The 16,227-nt window shown below is 43.6% G+C and overlaps 1 protein-coding gene across 1 annotated transcript; it reads right to left on the bottom strand.

Moving 5' to 3' along the window:
• Nucleotides 1–3,016: 3,016 nt before the first annotated feature.
• Nucleotides 3,017–13,554, bottom strand: LOC121552343 (26S proteasome regulatory subunit 4). The gene is made up of 11 exons (XM_041865191.2): nucleotides 13,457–13,554; nucleotides 12,872–12,919; nucleotides 12,647–12,743; nucleotides 12,364–12,488; nucleotides 11,727–11,912; nucleotides 6,822–6,950; nucleotides 6,326–6,422; nucleotides 5,617–5,806; nucleotides 4,511–4,662; nucleotides 3,923–4,077; nucleotides 3,017–3,292 (listed from the first exon to the last, which is right to left on the bottom strand). Exons 1-11 carry the CDS (start codon nucleotides 13,457–13,459, stop codon nucleotides 3,158–3,160), a joined length of 1,317 nt encoding a protein of 438 aa, XP_041721125.1. The 5' UTR covers nucleotides 13,460–13,554; the 3' UTR covers nucleotides 3,017–3,157.
• Between the last annotated feature and the right edge of the window lie 2,673 nt (nucleotides 13,555–16,227).

Genomic DNA, 16,227 nt, shown 5'->3' with positions numbered 1-16,227 from the left:
CAACTCTCCATACACTGGGGGCAACAACAGCCAAGAACATTATAAAAGTCACCAGGGTCATTGTAGATATGCCCTTTCATGTAATTTTTATTGTAGGCATATAAAATATAGGCACATCTCATCCAAGTCTACATAACCATTTAGCTATGAAGTTTTCCTTGAGTAATAGATACCTGTGCCCACATTGGTTGACGACCACTCAAGCATGAGGATAGATGATAGGGGAATCTCCAAACACCCTTTAGTGTCATATTGGTGCAAAATAATAATTTATCACACTACAGCAAATGTGTCAGTGAATAATAGAGACATTCTTTCCGCATTAGTATCATTATGACTATCTATGATACTGTATTTCGAAGGGCCATAAAATCAAACTAAACTTAGATCTCTATTCTAGCTGCACAGAACTTCTACATTGAACTATTTCACTGCAGCGGAAGGATACTACTGGTGTATAAAGACCATACCTGGTTGACGCTGGAGAATTTTGCAATGCTGGTATGTGACGCTGCCTCTGATTGGTTAGAGCAGACCCGCAATATTATACACTATGTATTGGGCGCAATTATTGGCTAGGTCGGATCTGCATTGCACCAGGCAGTAGCGCTTGATGGAAAACCCATAAATATAACAAAGTTAAAACAAATGCGATTTAGGGCCGTTGCTTGTCCAAACGGCACATTTTAATCCTGTAGATTTTGTTCTAGATGGATATGTAATTGTGGTTTACTGAAAGCTTTGGAAATGATAGTATTTTGTGACAGAAGAGAGGATCTATCGGGCTGACAAGTGGTGCTGAGACTCGATGCTGGGAGGTGCAAGTATTTCCATTGGATGATATGCAACCTACTAGAAAGTATTTCTAAATGACGCGAAATTTAAGAATGGAGCATCGTTGCGGTGGTGTAAATAAATGTAATGGGGCAAAAGCTGCAACACTGCTCTCTATATTTTATTTTAACAGTTTTGCCTTCATAATAGACAGTATCAGTATGTTGTATTTGTTGCTTTTTTTGTAAATTCAACCCATAGCCTAGTGAGTTGATAAGGCTAAATATGAAATGTTTTCAAGGAAAGCTATTTTAAGGATTTATCATAGGTTACAGTAGTTTATAGCTGTGGAAATGTTGTGTTCAATTGGTGAAAACAAATATCAGATTTTATGCGATATTCGTTGTCCAAGAAGTGTGACCAGCCTTATACTCATGTCCAGTTTATTTTGTCAGTGTGCTTATTATAAAAACACGCACCGTAGGCGCCACCTAGTGGGTAATGATGAGAATGCCTCTCCCTCTGGCCACAGAGAAATCCAGCTTCAAACCCAATCAGTTCCAGTCTGTCAGAACATTAATTAAAGTATTTGAATAATCTATGAAGTCTTTAAGAAGTCTCTGCCTGCAATGAAGGTTGTTAAAGTCACCCTCAAAACATTAGAAGTCAATAACAATGAAGAGAAGTCTCAGATATGTCCATGATCTTTGACTCCTCAGTTGACTGAGAAATCACTGAAAGGTCAACCTCCATATCCGCCAATGACTCCAACCTGCAGTGGGCCTGTCAATCAAATGTCAGTTCAGTGGTAAAATTAGAATAAATATGTACCAGAACACAGAAACAAGGTTAGCCTTTATTATTCTACGACAGTCCCACATTACATAGGCTTTATTACACAGTAATAACCAGTAGTTATAACTATCCAGGCTAGACCTACACAACCAACAGTCTCTCATGCCTCCATGCATGGTGCGGCTCAGACATCCTCAACAGATATTATCCTTGGCAGGCCAAATGGCTCATTACAATTCGCCCCTCCTTCCTCTCCCCTCCTGCCCTGTCTCTCTGGCCCTACTACACGCTACGGTTGATTTACATGTTTTTTACTGTTTGCTGAATGTGCTGCGATGTGCGCTGCATTGCAGTTCAACTGCATGACAGATTTAGTAAGTGGACAAGAGGGAGAGCGAGAGATCAGGGCTGCATGCGGCATTTTCACTCAATCCCAAACGAAGCTGCATGGGCTAGCGAGCGTTCTGCTTAGTATAAAGTTACACATGGCCCCACATCAAGAGGAATGCAATCAATGTTGTGCCTCTGCTCCACGTGTCAAATGAACTGCAGCTGCTCAACTGCACACAAACAGCGGATTCATTTCTGCTCTTAAACTCACTGTACTGGAAAAGGGGTGATCGTAGGAGAACAACACTGAAATGAGGATTGGAAATGAATAGCTCCTGAGAAGGTCCTGAAGGATTCGGAGCGGCTGATTTGTTTCAGTGTGTGTGTGTGCGCGCACGTGTATAACATATCTATTTCATATCAAAGTGATGTACTACACTCCCTATTAAAACAGAGAGAAGTGATGTGAGGGACTATTTAGATGTGTGTCCGGCTGACTGCTGTGGTGGCTCTGTATTATGCACATCCAAAACGACGTCGTGTGTGGGAGATACTGCAATATTCCTGTTATTAGTGGAGGTCTTCTTTTAAGTAAAGAGAAAGAGGGACACGAGATAGTAAGGAGAGATACATTAATTTCAGCATCAGGACATGAATTGCATCCCCCTCAGGCTATTTCTGTTATTCTGTCTTTGGAATCAGACAGATCTCTGCAACCAAGAGGAATAGCTACAAAATGATATCGCTTAAGTCTGACTGAAGGAACATGGCATCTGTGTAAACAGTATGTACAGTGTTAATGTTGTCTGAAGTCTGAATACTACTGGAAGACAGTGATTGAACTAACTGAATAATTAATGGGATTCATTTTCCGCAAAATAAACATATAAAGACTCTTACAGGGGCTAATGAACCAGTTATTGAACCCACAAGTGGATATGATGCAGACTGTATGCCAATGAACACTACTTCTACTCTAGCCTAGATTTCCAGGCTTCTCCAATGCAGACCAAACTTTAGGACAACTGACTACGTGACACTACCTATACTAAACAGAGCATGGAGGGAAATGAGAGTAATTATACATGGCACGATGAATAACAAGACTTCTCTCACATTCAAATTCTTGTATTTATTGTCAGAGTACATCAAGTTAAAGTAGACAACTGGAAGGGAAGCCAAATGTAACACGCAACAAAATATAGAAAACCTCTCACACCGCAGACAGGGGGTCAGGGGTTAAACGTCGGAGGTCGGGTTAGAGGTACAGGCCCTCCGGCGTGCCCTCCTGCTTCTTGTATAGCACGTTCTCCTTGGACTTCTTGAAGTCCTCGTTGGTGACCTTCATCCTGCGCTCTCTCAGGGCCATGAGGCCTGCCTCGGTGCAGATCGCCTGGAGGAGTGGGAGAGAGAGAGGAGAAAGGTCAACTCAGGTCAGCCTCAAAAGATCAGGGCCTGTATTCACAAATAGTCTCAGAGTAGTACTGATCTAGCATCAGTTTAGTCTTTTATATCATAATGAATAAGAATATATGGACATGGAAGACCTGATCCTAGACTTAATTGTCTCAGATCCATGACTTCAAGGAAGGAGGGAGGCATTCTGAAAATAGCAGAACAAGGCCCAGAAGTAGGAGAATCCTTTCAGGATATACTTTCAAACAATAACAAGAACTGCCACTAGAGGGCAGCACAGTCAAGTCAAATATACTAACTCTGGTTTAGCTAGAGCCAATTTGAGAGTCATGTTTTCCCTAGAGCGGTTGCAAACATCCCTAAAGCCACACCCCTAAAGCAATTGAAACCCATGGAGGCCAATTATTTGTGGGCAGGCACGGGGCAACAGTGCTAGATAGGGGGACTACCCCCACCTTAGTAGTGGTAGAGCAGTGGTTTTTAAACTTTTTTTGGTAACTGTATCGCCATGGCCTATGCTCTTATGAGTCTTCCCAAGGACCATGCAGATAGGCCATGTACCCAGGTTGAGGACCACTGTGGTAGAGGAAACCCTGGACATCCATACCTTGATGTCAGCTCCTGACAGGTCATCCTTGGCCAGGATTAGGTCGTCCAGGGTGACGTCGTCGGCCACGGTCATCCTGCTGGTGTGGATGTTGAAGATCCTCCTCTTGGTCTTCTCATCAGGCAGAGGGAACTCTATCTTTCTGTCAATACGACCTGGAAAAACATAAGTAAAGGGGGTAAGGGGCATGGAATATCAGAGAGGGAATGGCTGTTCAGTTCTACTCATTCTGATTCTAGAACAGAATACTTATTGACATTGACTCAACAGTGTAGGAAGAAAAAGGCTGCTTTGCTCAAATGGCTTCAGTGAATTTTGTTGCTTTTGATTTGATTCTTGTAAAGTGTTTTGAGAGCTTCATCTGTTGTTCGCTCAAGGTCAAGAGATCAGTTCCACAGATGGAGCTCAGAAGGAGGAAATTACATTTGTCTTCATTTTATAGTAGAATCTTGATCCTCAATATACACTTCAACTGAGGTCGTTTTATCCCTTTGTAAGAGTCCCGCTCTACCTGTCAATTTTAATATCAATAATCAAAATACAAAACAGGCTCCATCGTTCAGATAGATACTCAGGAGAGTGTCTTACCAGGTCTGATGAGTGCCGGGTCCAGGGTATCTATCCTGTTGGTGGCCATGATCACCTTGACATCTCCTCTGGAGTCAAAACCATCCAGCTGGTTGAGCAGCTCCAACATGGTCCTCTGGATCTCCCTCTCTCCTCCAGAGTTAGACTCATATCTACACAGGGAGAGAAACACACCGTTTAGTCACACCTCAAGGGCAGAGAAACAGTACTCGGCACAATCCCAAAATCAACCCGTCAGATCCTATGCTCTATGTAATTGTGAATATCTATGTGGATTTGGTTGGTATAAGCAAAATTGTTAAACTTTCACCAAGCTTATCAGAGGGCAAGGTGGAGCTTTTAAACAAACTTGCTATGCCTATTTCTATTATTAAAGCTGCAATCTGTCATTCTCAGTGAAAGTAAATCTAAGACGCGGTAGATCTGTTCTATGTGCGCCATTTCTATGCTCCCCGTTCTTAAGTTGTTGTTGTTGTTCTTTTACTTGCAGTTTTGTACACCAGCTTTAAACAGCTGAAAATACAATATTTTTGGTTATGGAAAATATATTTCACAGCCGTTTAGATGATACAGTGATTATCTACACTATACTTGCTTGTTTTGTCACATAAACTGAAATTAGGTGAACTACTAGAATTTTAGCAACCAGGAAATGGCGGAGCGATTTCTGCATAGTGCAACTTTAAAGGCCCAGTGCAGTCCAAATTCAGTTTTTCCAGCTGATAAAACAAAAAGTGTGAAAAAATGTGATCAGTGTTATTTCCTGATAGTTACTGGTTGAAAATACAATCTACACAGGACGTTCTAATCAGCAGGTTTTAAATGGGTGGAGTTCCGGATTGCCTGGTGACATCACCAGGCAGTATATTAGTTAATAGACCAATAACAAAGAGTTCCAAACCTCTCTAATTTCCAGTTTTCCCCTCCCCACTCAGACCACTCCCAAACAGTCCTAGCAAAATTCTTGCTTGAGAAATAGTTTTTGAGCCAACCACTATTACAGTAAGGTACTTAATTGTTTAGCAGAAATGATTTGATATTGATATAAAAACTGCTGCATTGGGCCTTTAAGTGGCATATTTTAAGAATGTTGTTTTAGTAAGTACCGTTTAGTGCCGATGGCATCTATCTCGTCGATAAAGACGATAGACGGTGCGTGTTCCTCGGCCACCCTGAACAGCTCTCGGACCAGCTTGGGCCCGTCTCCCAGGTACTTCTGGATCAGCTCTGAGCCCACTACACGCAGAAACGTAGCTGACGTCTGGTTGGCCACCGCCTTGGCCAGCAGGGTCTTACCTAACACACAGAGAGAGGCACAGGAACACAAACATATTAGCAGAGACACACAAACAGGCACAGATATGCACACAAACAAACAAACATGCACGAACCGCACGCATATTAGGTAATATGGTCCTCTGTAGCGCAGTTGGTAGGATAGTGGGTTCGATTCCCAGGACCACCCATACTTAAAATGTATGCACGCATGACTGTAAGTCGCTTAAAGTGTCTGCTAAATAGCATATATTATTATATTATGATAGTTATTATATTGTAATATGATTTCAATGTATGTTTCCCTGTCCATACTGCTTGTTGCTAGGCATGTCTCAGGGATCATGTAGATTGTTTTGATGTTTGTTAATTGTTTTGATGTTTCTTATGATGTATTCATGGTTTTGTATGTTTCTTGGTATGCACACACTGTTGTGAGCTCAACTTTGGAAATAATTTCCTCTTGAATGACCAGCAACATCTTTGTGTAGATAAATGTTAATTGTTAAACGATTCATGTTAAATGTCCATATATCTCACCAGTGCCAGGTGCTCCGTAGAGGATGACTCCTTTAGGGGGCTTGATGCCCATCTCCTCATAGTACTCAGGGTGGGTGAGGGGCAGCTCCACCGACTCCTATGGAACAACAGTGTCACAGCCAGATGCAGACTGAATTACTTGAGGAAAACAGTCCTAATGTTGGAAGAAACAGCCTTATGTTGTCACCCAGTCACATTTGTTCATTTCGCAAGCTATAGCACACAATATTTTACATAAAGTAGGTTTTTAAAAGGCCCATAGAGTTCGGTATGCGTCGTGTTTTATTTTTTGCCAAGGAAAATCTGGTATTGCAGTATCGCGATACTGGTATCGTGACATACGTACAGTGAATGGCTACAGGCTTAGTCCAGAGAGTCTAGTATAGGCTGGTACATATTGTGGTACTCATCTCATTTCTGATCAAATACTTAATAACAGCAGGTAATTACTAAGCAGTTACAAGGTATAACGTTTAGTGTAGTCCTCTTCTTGTACCTTGATCTCCTGTATCTGGCTGTCCAGTCCTCCTATGTCAGCATAGGTCTCTTGAGGGGCCTTCTCCACCTTCATCACTGTGACCAGGGGATCAGTGTCATCCATCAGGACACCAATCACAGCATGAACCTAGAGGACAGACACCGATCAGAGAACAGGGACAGAGTCAGTCAACGTCACTCACTACTCAACCCAAACATTAATATTAGAAATAGTTTGTCCCCCCCACCACCAAACTAATGAAATTGGCCTTTGGCTTGACACAATGACAATGTCAAATATTATATTTACATTTTAGTCATTTTGCAGATGTTCTTATCCAGAGCAACTTACATTTAGTGCATTAAACCTATGACCTTTTCACACTATTGTGCCCACCGAACCCAAACTATACCGACTCAGATATTTTTTTCACATTGTCCTTTTCAGTACGGTTCCAGCAACTATGCTGGATGCATAACCACCAGCCCAGTACAGCTCGGTTTGGCTTGGCTCAGTAGTGTGAAAAGCCCTCTAAAATAGGTATTTGAGTACCTTGTGGTTGAGTAGTATAGAGCAGATAAAGGTAACTTCCAAAATAAAGGAAACACTTGAGTAAATGAAGGATACAAATTATATTGGAAGCAGGTGATTCCACACAGGTGTAGTTCCTAAGTTAATTAAGCAATTCATATCCCATCATGCTTAGATTCTGGAGCGGTGCCTGAGACAGTGTTTTCCACCAACATCAACAAAACACCAAATGATGGAATTTCTTGTGGAAGAATGGTGTTGCATCCCTCCGATAGAGTTCCAGACACACTTTCTGTTGAGTAGTACGAAGCAGCTATATGTCAGTACCCTGTGGTTGAATAGTACATAGTTCTGAGCGATTAACCAAAATTTCTGTTATTTTTCGGTAAAAAACAACAACGAATTGACCGAAGTCGGTTCAATTATTTGAATTCCATTTCGTTCAGTTTTTTTCTGTGAGTTTAATGCGCACATTGCACAGTTTCTCTAGAGATAAATCAGATCAAGCTTGAACTGTGCGATGTAATAAGGAGTTGTATTTTCCAACAGGCCAATATTCTACATAGTTTAGCGCAGAAAAAATCCATTGTGTGCCTACTAGTCCGGTCTGTGTGTTTCTTTTACGCCTGCTACGTTAGGTTAGTGTGGGGCAAATACAGATGCAGAGAGAGAGAGAAAAGACAAGAATGCGCGATCGAGAGGGATAGAGAGCAGTTGCTTCGCGAGGTATCTCTACTTGAAAATACATGATCTAAGTGATTGATAGTTGACCGTCAGCAGTCATAAAGGTATGCCTTATTTACTTTGAAGAACTACTAAAATTGTGATTTTTTCAGACAGCGTATTTTTTATTTATTTTACCTTTATTTAACCAGGTAAGCCAGTTGAGAACAAGTTCTCATTTACAACTGCGACCTGGCCAAGATAAAGCAAAGCAGCGCGATAAAAACAACAACACAGAGTTACATATGGGGTAAACAAAACAAAGTCAAAAATACAACAGAAAATATATATATATACAGTGTGTGCAAATGTAGCAAGTTATGGAGGTAAGGCAATAAATAGGCCATAGTGCAAAATAATTACAATTTAGTATTAACCCTGGAATGATAGATGTGCAAGAGATGATGCGCAAATAGAGATACTGGAGTGCAAATGAGCAAAATAAATAACAATATGGGGATGAGGTAGTTGGGTGGGTTAATTTCAGATGGGCTGTGTACAGGTGCAGTGATCGGTAAGGTGCTCTGACAACTGATGCTTAAAGTTAGTGAGGGAGATAAGAGTCTCCAGCTTCAGAGATTTTTGCAGTTCGTTCCAGTCATTGGCAGCAGAGAACTGGAAGGAATGGCGGCCAAAGGAGGTGTTGGCTTTGGGGATGACCAGTGAGATATACCTGCTGGAGCGCATACTACGGGTGGGTGTTGCTTTGGTGACCAATGAGCTAAGATAAGGCGGGGATTTGCCTAGCAGTGATTTATAGATGACCTGGAGCCAGTGGGTTTGGCGACGAATATGTAGTGAGGACCAGCCAACAAGAGCGTACAGGTCACAGTGGTGTGGTCCTCTGTAGCTCAATTGGTAGAGCATGGCGCTTGTAATGCCAGGGTAGTGGGTTCGATCCCCTGGACCACCCATACGTAAAGATGTATGCACACATGACTGTGTCGCTTTGGATAAAAGCGTCTGCTAAATGGCATATTATTATTATTATAATATATGGGGTTTTGGTGACAAAACGGAAGGCACTGTGATAGACTACATCCAATTTGCTGAGTAGAGTGTTGGAGGCTATTTTGTAAATGACATCGCCGAAGTCAAGGATCGGTAGGATAGTCCGTTTTACGAGGGCATGTTTGGCAGCATGAGCGAAGGAGGCTTTGTTGCGAAATAGGAAGCCGATTCTAGATTTTACTTTGGATTGGAGATGCTTAATGTGAGTCTGGAAGGAGAGTTTACAGTCTAACCAGACACCTAGGTATTTGTAGTTGTCCACATATTCTAGGTCAGACCCGCCGAGAGTAGTGATTCTAGTCGGGTGGGCGGGTGAAGAGGCTGCAGCTCTATAGAGATGAGATGATGACTTGGAATTACATAATAAAGTTGTCAAATAAAACGAATGTAATATACACAACAACTGAAATATACTTGTTTAAGTAATGTGAATAAATTATGGTTAATAAGTGATAAGCAGTAATGGGCAATCACTACCATCATGGGACTTGTACTAATTGTTTTATTCTGTGTTGTTACAGCATTCAACCCACATAATGCATAGTGCATTTAATGTACAAAAATAAATAAATCGAAACCAAAAACCTGTGGTTGAGTAGTATGGAGCAGATATACACTGAGTATATCAAACATTAGGAACACATTCCTAATATTGAGTTGCACCCCCTTTTGCCCTCAGAACAGCCTAATTTCTTCAGGGCATTACCTTTACAAGGTGTCGAAAGCATTCCTGTAGCTCAGCTGGTAGAGCACGGCGCTTGTAACGCCAAGGTAGTGGGTTCGATCCCCGGGACCACCCATACACAAAAAAAATAAAAATGTATGCACGCATGACTGTAAGTCGCTTTGGATAAAAGCGTCTGCTAAATGGCATATTATTATTCCACAGGGATGCTGACCCATGTTGACTCCAATGCTTCCCAAACTTGTGTCAAGTTGGCTGGATGTCCTTTGGGTGGTGGACCATTCTTGATACACACGGGAAACCGTTGAGTGTGAAAAACCCAGCAGCGTTGCAGTTCTTGACACAAACCAATGCGCCTGGAACCTACTACCATAGCCTGTTCAAAGGCACATAAATATTTTGTCTTGCCCATTCACCCTCTAAATGGCACACAAACACAATCCATGTCTCAATTGTCTCAAGGCTTAAAAATCTCTCTTTAACCCGTCTCCTCCCCTTCATCTACACTGATTGAAGTGGATTTAACAAGTGACATCAATAAGGGATCATAGCTTTAACCTGGATTCAGTCAGAGGAAGGCCCTCAAAATTGTCAAAGACTCCAGCCACCCTAGTCAGACTGTTCTCTCTGCTACCGCACGGCAAGCGGTACCGGAGTGCCAAGTCTAGGTCCAAAAGACTTCTCAACAGCTTCTACCCCCAAGCCATAAGACTCCTGAACAGCTAATCATGGCTACCCGGACTATTTGCACTGCCCCCCCACCCCATCCTTTTTACGCTGCTGCTACTCTGTTAATTATTTATGCATAGTCACTTTAACTCTGCCCACATGTACATATTACTTCAACTACCTCAACTAGCCGGTGCCCCCGCACATTGACTCTGCACCGGTACCCCCCTGTATATATAGCCTCCCTACTGTTATTTTATTTTACTTCTGCTCTTTTTTTCTCAACACTTTTTTTGTTGTTGTTTTATTTTTACTTTTTTTGTTAAAAATAAATGCACTGTTGGTTAAGGGCTGTAAGTAAGCATTTCACTGTAATGTCTGCACCTGTTGTATTCGGCGCATGTGACCAATAACATTTGATTTGATTTGATTTGATTCACCTGGTCAGTCTATGACATGAAAAGAGTAGATGTTCTTAATGTTTTGTAAACTCAGTGTATGTTTAATACTTTGTGATTGAGTAGTACGGAGCAGATATACACTGAATAAAATTATAAACGCAACATGTAAAGTGTTGGTCTCAAGTCTCATAAGCTGAAATACGAGATCCCCGAAATGTTCCATATGCAAAGAAACGTATTTCTCTCAAATGTTGTGCACAAATTTGTTTACATCCCTGTTAGTGAGCATTTCTCCTTTGCCAAAACAATCCATCCACCTGATAGGTGTGGCATAGCAAGAAGCTGATTAAACAGCATGATCATTACAAAGTTGTGCTGGTGACAATAAAAGGCCACTCTAAAATGTGCAGTTTTGTCACACAACACAATGCCACAGATGTCTCAAGTTCTGAGGAAGCGTGCAATTGGCATTCTGACTGCAGGAATGTCCACCAGAGCGGTTGCCAGAGAATTGAATATTCTCTACCATAAGCCGCCTCCAACGTCGTTTTAGAGAATTTGGCAGTATGTCCAACTGGCCTCACAACCGGCCTCACAAAAGCGGTTTGCTGATGTCAACGTTGTGACCAGAGTGCCCCATGGTGGTGGTGGGGTTATGGTATGGGCAGACATACGGACAACGGACAACGAACACAATTGCATTTTATTGATAGCAATTTCAATTCACAGACATACTGTGACGAGATCCTGAGGCCCATTGTCGTGCCACTCATGATTTCCTTATACAGTATGAACTGTAACTCAGTAAAATCTTGGAAATTGTTGCATGTTGCCTTTATATTTTTGTTCAGTATACGTCAGTACCTTGTGGTTGAGTAGTACGGAGCAGAAATATGTCAGTACCTTGTGGTTGAGTAGTACGGAGCAGCCCGGCTCCAGCAGGTCTTTGTCTACGAAGGAGAGGATGCTGACGTAGTGCTCAGATCCCACTGACGTAGACACGATGGCATGGTTGTCATCGATGATCTCCTCCAGGTTCCCCACAGACATGGGGGTTCCCCTCAGGTCATCCACCTTGGACCTCTCCTCCTGCAGAAGAACACACAGGAAATATATGTTAGACACAATAACTTTATTAATTGAATTTCCATGGCATATGGCTTACATCATTTTCATGCTCATGAACTCATTCAGTGACCACTCGTGCCCTGTGGATGGGGGCATTGTCATACTATGGGGGCATTGCCATGGTAGCCAAACTAATGGCCTGCCCAGCATTTGTATACATTATCCTAAGCATGATGGGATATTAATTTGCTTAATTAACTCAGGAACCACATCTGTGTGGAAGCACTTGCTTTCAATACACTTTTTATCCCTCATTTACTCAAGTGTTTCCTTGGTTTTGTCAGTTACCTGTATCTCGATGGTCTACTCAGTACCGCTTGTTTCTCCTCCTGGGGTTTCATCTGGTTCCTGATAAACTAAAGTAATATAGCATTATATATAATATAGTATTATATATCTCTATGTTCAGTACCTCCTGTTTCTCTTCCAGGGGTTTCATCTGCTCCTGGTTCCTGATAAACTCCTCCTCCATCAGCAGGTAGTCTTTGATCCTCTCCTGCTTCAGCAGCTTCAGCCTGCAGTGGGTGTGAGGGGTGACTGCAGAGGGAGATACAATCCGTTATCAATATTGTTTTTCTTGACAAGAGGGTGAGTGAGAAATGACATAGCTAGAGAGTTAGGAATGACGTAGAGACAGAAACTAGATATTGAGTTGATGGGTCATTTTTAAAGAGAGATCCTTTTTCCTAAGTTACCTAAAGGTAGCTTGCTGGCCGCATCTGGTCCCTTGCTTTTCTTCTTCCTCTTCCCAACTCTGGTGGGGATGGGAGGCTCATACTTCTTCTTCTTATCCTGTAAATATATGATATGGTTACATGTTTAGTGACAGTAGAATAAAGCAGGTTAACACAGAAATCTGAAAGATCCAACTGAGGAGATACTGTTGTCAGAGGCTCTGGTTGTTGCCATGTCATTCTCACCTTGTCATCCTTCTTGCCTCCTCCTTGGCCCCCACTCTGGCTTTGACCCTGAAATTATAAACCCACACATTAGCTAAGTTAGCTAGCTAGATATCCTGATTAACCTTGAACAAGACTTAGTGTTGGTAGATTTTATTGGCTAACTAGCTAGTTAAGCTTGCTTGCTAACGTTAGCTAATTCGTATTAGGTTGACAGTCTATTTGAGTTGACCGGACTCAACATTGAGTACTAAATGCTCAGATTAACATTAGGATGATGAAGTTAGTAATCGCAGCTATTTATTTCATGATCGGGGTATCAGCATGAAAGCTAGCTGCCGCTACCGGAAAAAACAACGCTGTAACGTTATTCAATGGAAGAGCTACTGTACTGTTAGCTAGCTAACGTAACGCTAAATTTATCTGACAATAATTATGGTTTTATACAGCGAATGTGTTTCGAAAATGTAACAACTACATCAAATCTTATTTTCCGTATAAAGTAAACTTCCACATCTCTAATATCAAGCTACACAAATTGGAAGCTAAATCCTTGTATTATTTAATCAAAACATGAGCCAGACAGAAATTTGATTGCTCACTTACCATTGTTGCTTGGCCCTCAAAATTGACGTCACTACGGTAAGCAATGTGGGACGCTTTCTTTTCTTTACAAAAAAAGACGAGGCCTCGTAATTCTTCTTCTTCTTCTTCTTCTTCTTCTTCTTCTTCTTCTTCTTCTTCTTCTTCTTCGTCTTCTTCTTATTCTTCTTCAATGAGGTTTAACGGCGGTTGGCATCCAATTTGTTGCATTACCGCCACCTGCTAGACTGGAGTTCAACTCCCTTATCTTTCCTTGAAAAATAAAATAAACCAAAGCAAATAAATATCCTACCATCTAACACTACACTAACACCTTCAACACTACAACTAATAATTAACCCCACCCTTCTCCACTGTTTAAATACACTCACTCCTACCTCATGCCCTCAACCTGAATTGATGAAACATCACCACTTAACACTCCCAGTAACTCTTCTGCTGTCAAGTCTTCCACACCCAAATATCTCTCTGCAGCTGCCACCACCACCTCAATTTTCTTTGATTTGCGTTCCATCCCTGCAGTACAATTAATAACCATTGCTATAAACGCTAAAAATCCAATCTTGCTGAACCATATATCACTTTTTGGTTTATCCCTCTGTACTGGTACATCTCTACTACTCACACCATTTCTCTCAGGATCCCTCCCCCTTGACCCATCTTCCTCTACTTTCTTCACTGCCTCCGCATATGACAACTTCTTCTCTACTCTTACCTTGGATACCTCAACCTGCTTCTCTCGCACTGGACATGTCTGATTGTCAAGAGTGCTGTAGGTGGGTGTAGTGGTGGAATCAAGCGCAGGACACCGAAGTATAGTCCAAAAGACTTTAGTTAACTTTCCAACAAGGAAAATACGAACACACTTGCCCGAAGGCGAAACTACGCACGAAGGCAACAAAAATAAAGGCGCACTAAACATGTGCGTAAATGCTCCAACGCAGTGGAGTGAAGCTCAACCGAGCGAAATAGCAGTACACAAGCACTACACACGACAGAAATAAATCAATCACACACAACACTAGACAAACACAACGAGAAACTTATAGGACACTAATTACGCTAAACGAGAACAGGTGTCACAACAAACAGACAAAAGCAAACGAACATGAAACATACAACGGTGGCAGCTAGTATTCCGGAGACAACGAACGCCGAAGCCTGCCCGAACAAGGAAGAGAGGCAGCCTCGGCCGAAACCGTGACAGTACCCCCCCCTTGACGCGCGGCTCCAGAAGTGCGCTGACTCCGGCCTCGGGGACGACCCGGAGGACGCGGAGCAGGGTGCGTCGGGTGCCCACGATGGAATTCCGTCAGGAGAGACGGGTCCAAAATGTCTCTCCTCGGCACCCAGCACCGCTCCTCCGGACCGTACCCCTCCCACTCCACTAGATATTGGAGACCCCCATCCGACGTCTCGAATCCAAGATGGACCTCACGGAGTACGCCGGTGCCCCCTCGATGTCCAATGGGGGCGGAGGAGTCTCCCTGATCTCACTTTCTTGGAGTGGGCCAGCCACCACTGGCCTGAGAAGGGACACATGGAACGAGGGGTTAATACTTTTATATTCAACAGGTAGTTGTAATTTGTAACACACCTCGTTCAACCTTCTCAGGACCTTAAATGGCCCTACAAACCGCCGACCCAGTTTCCGACAGGGCAGGCGGAGGGGCAGGTTTCTGGTAGAGAGCCAGACTCGATCACCAGGTGCGTACACCGGTCCCTCACTGCGGTGGAGATTGGCGCTCGCCTTATGACGTCGGAGGGCCCGCTGCAGGTGGACGTGTGCAGCGTTCCACGTCTCCTCCGAGCGCCGCGCCCACTCATCCACCGCAGGAGCCTCGATCTGGCTCTGCTGCCAAGGTGCCAGAACCGGCTGGTAACCCAACACACATTGGAAAGGGGTTAGGTTAGTGGAGGAATGGCGTAGGGAATTCTGGGCCATCTCGGCCCAGGGAACGTACCTTGCCCACTCCTCCGGCCGGTCCTGGCAGTATGTTCTAAGAAACCTACCCACATCCTGGTTCACGCGTTCCACCTGCCCATTACTCTCCGGGTGGTAACCCGAGGTGAGGCTCACCGAGACCCCCCAACCGCTCCATAAAGGCTCTCCAGACCCTGGAGGTAAATTGGGGACCTCGATCAGACACAATATCCTCGGGCACCCCGTAGTGCCGGAACACATGGGTGAATAGTGCTTTGGCAGTTTGCAGGGCTGTAGGAAGGCCCGGCATGGGGAGCAAACGACAGGCCTTAGAAAACCGGTCCACAACGACCAGTATAGTGGTATTCCCCTGTGAAGGAGGAAGGTCAGTAAGGAAATCCACCGAGAGGTGAGACCATGGTCGTTGTGGAACGGGCAGGGGTAGTAACTTACCCCTAGGCAGATGTCTAGGCGCCTTACACTGGGCGCACACCGAGCAGGAGGAAACATAAACCCTCACATCCCTTGCCAACGTGGGCCACCAGTACTTGGCACTAAGACAGTGCACTGTCCGGCCGATACCAGGGTGTCCAGAGGAGGGTGACGTGTGAGCCCAATAGATCAATCGATCCCGAACCTCGAGCGGAACGTACTTCCCGACCCTCCGGGCATTGCGGTGGACTAGGGTCGGTGCGTAACGCCCGCTCGAGCTCAGCATCGACCTCCCACACTACCGGTGCCACCAGACACGACTCCGGCAGTATGGGAGTGGGCTCCACGGACCTCTCCTCCGTGTCATACCGCCGAGACAGTGCATCTGCCTTACCGTTCTGTGACCCAGGGATGTACG

Source organism: Coregonus clupeaformis, chromosome 36 (assembly GCF_020615455.1).
Source record: "Coregonus clupeaformis isolate EN_2021a chromosome 36, ASM2061545v1, whole genome shotgun sequence".
Lineage (NCBI taxonomy): Eukaryota > Metazoa > Chordata > Actinopteri > Salmoniformes > Salmonidae > Coregonus > Coregonus clupeaformis.
This window is presented reverse-complemented; position numbering and strand designations above follow the sequence as displayed.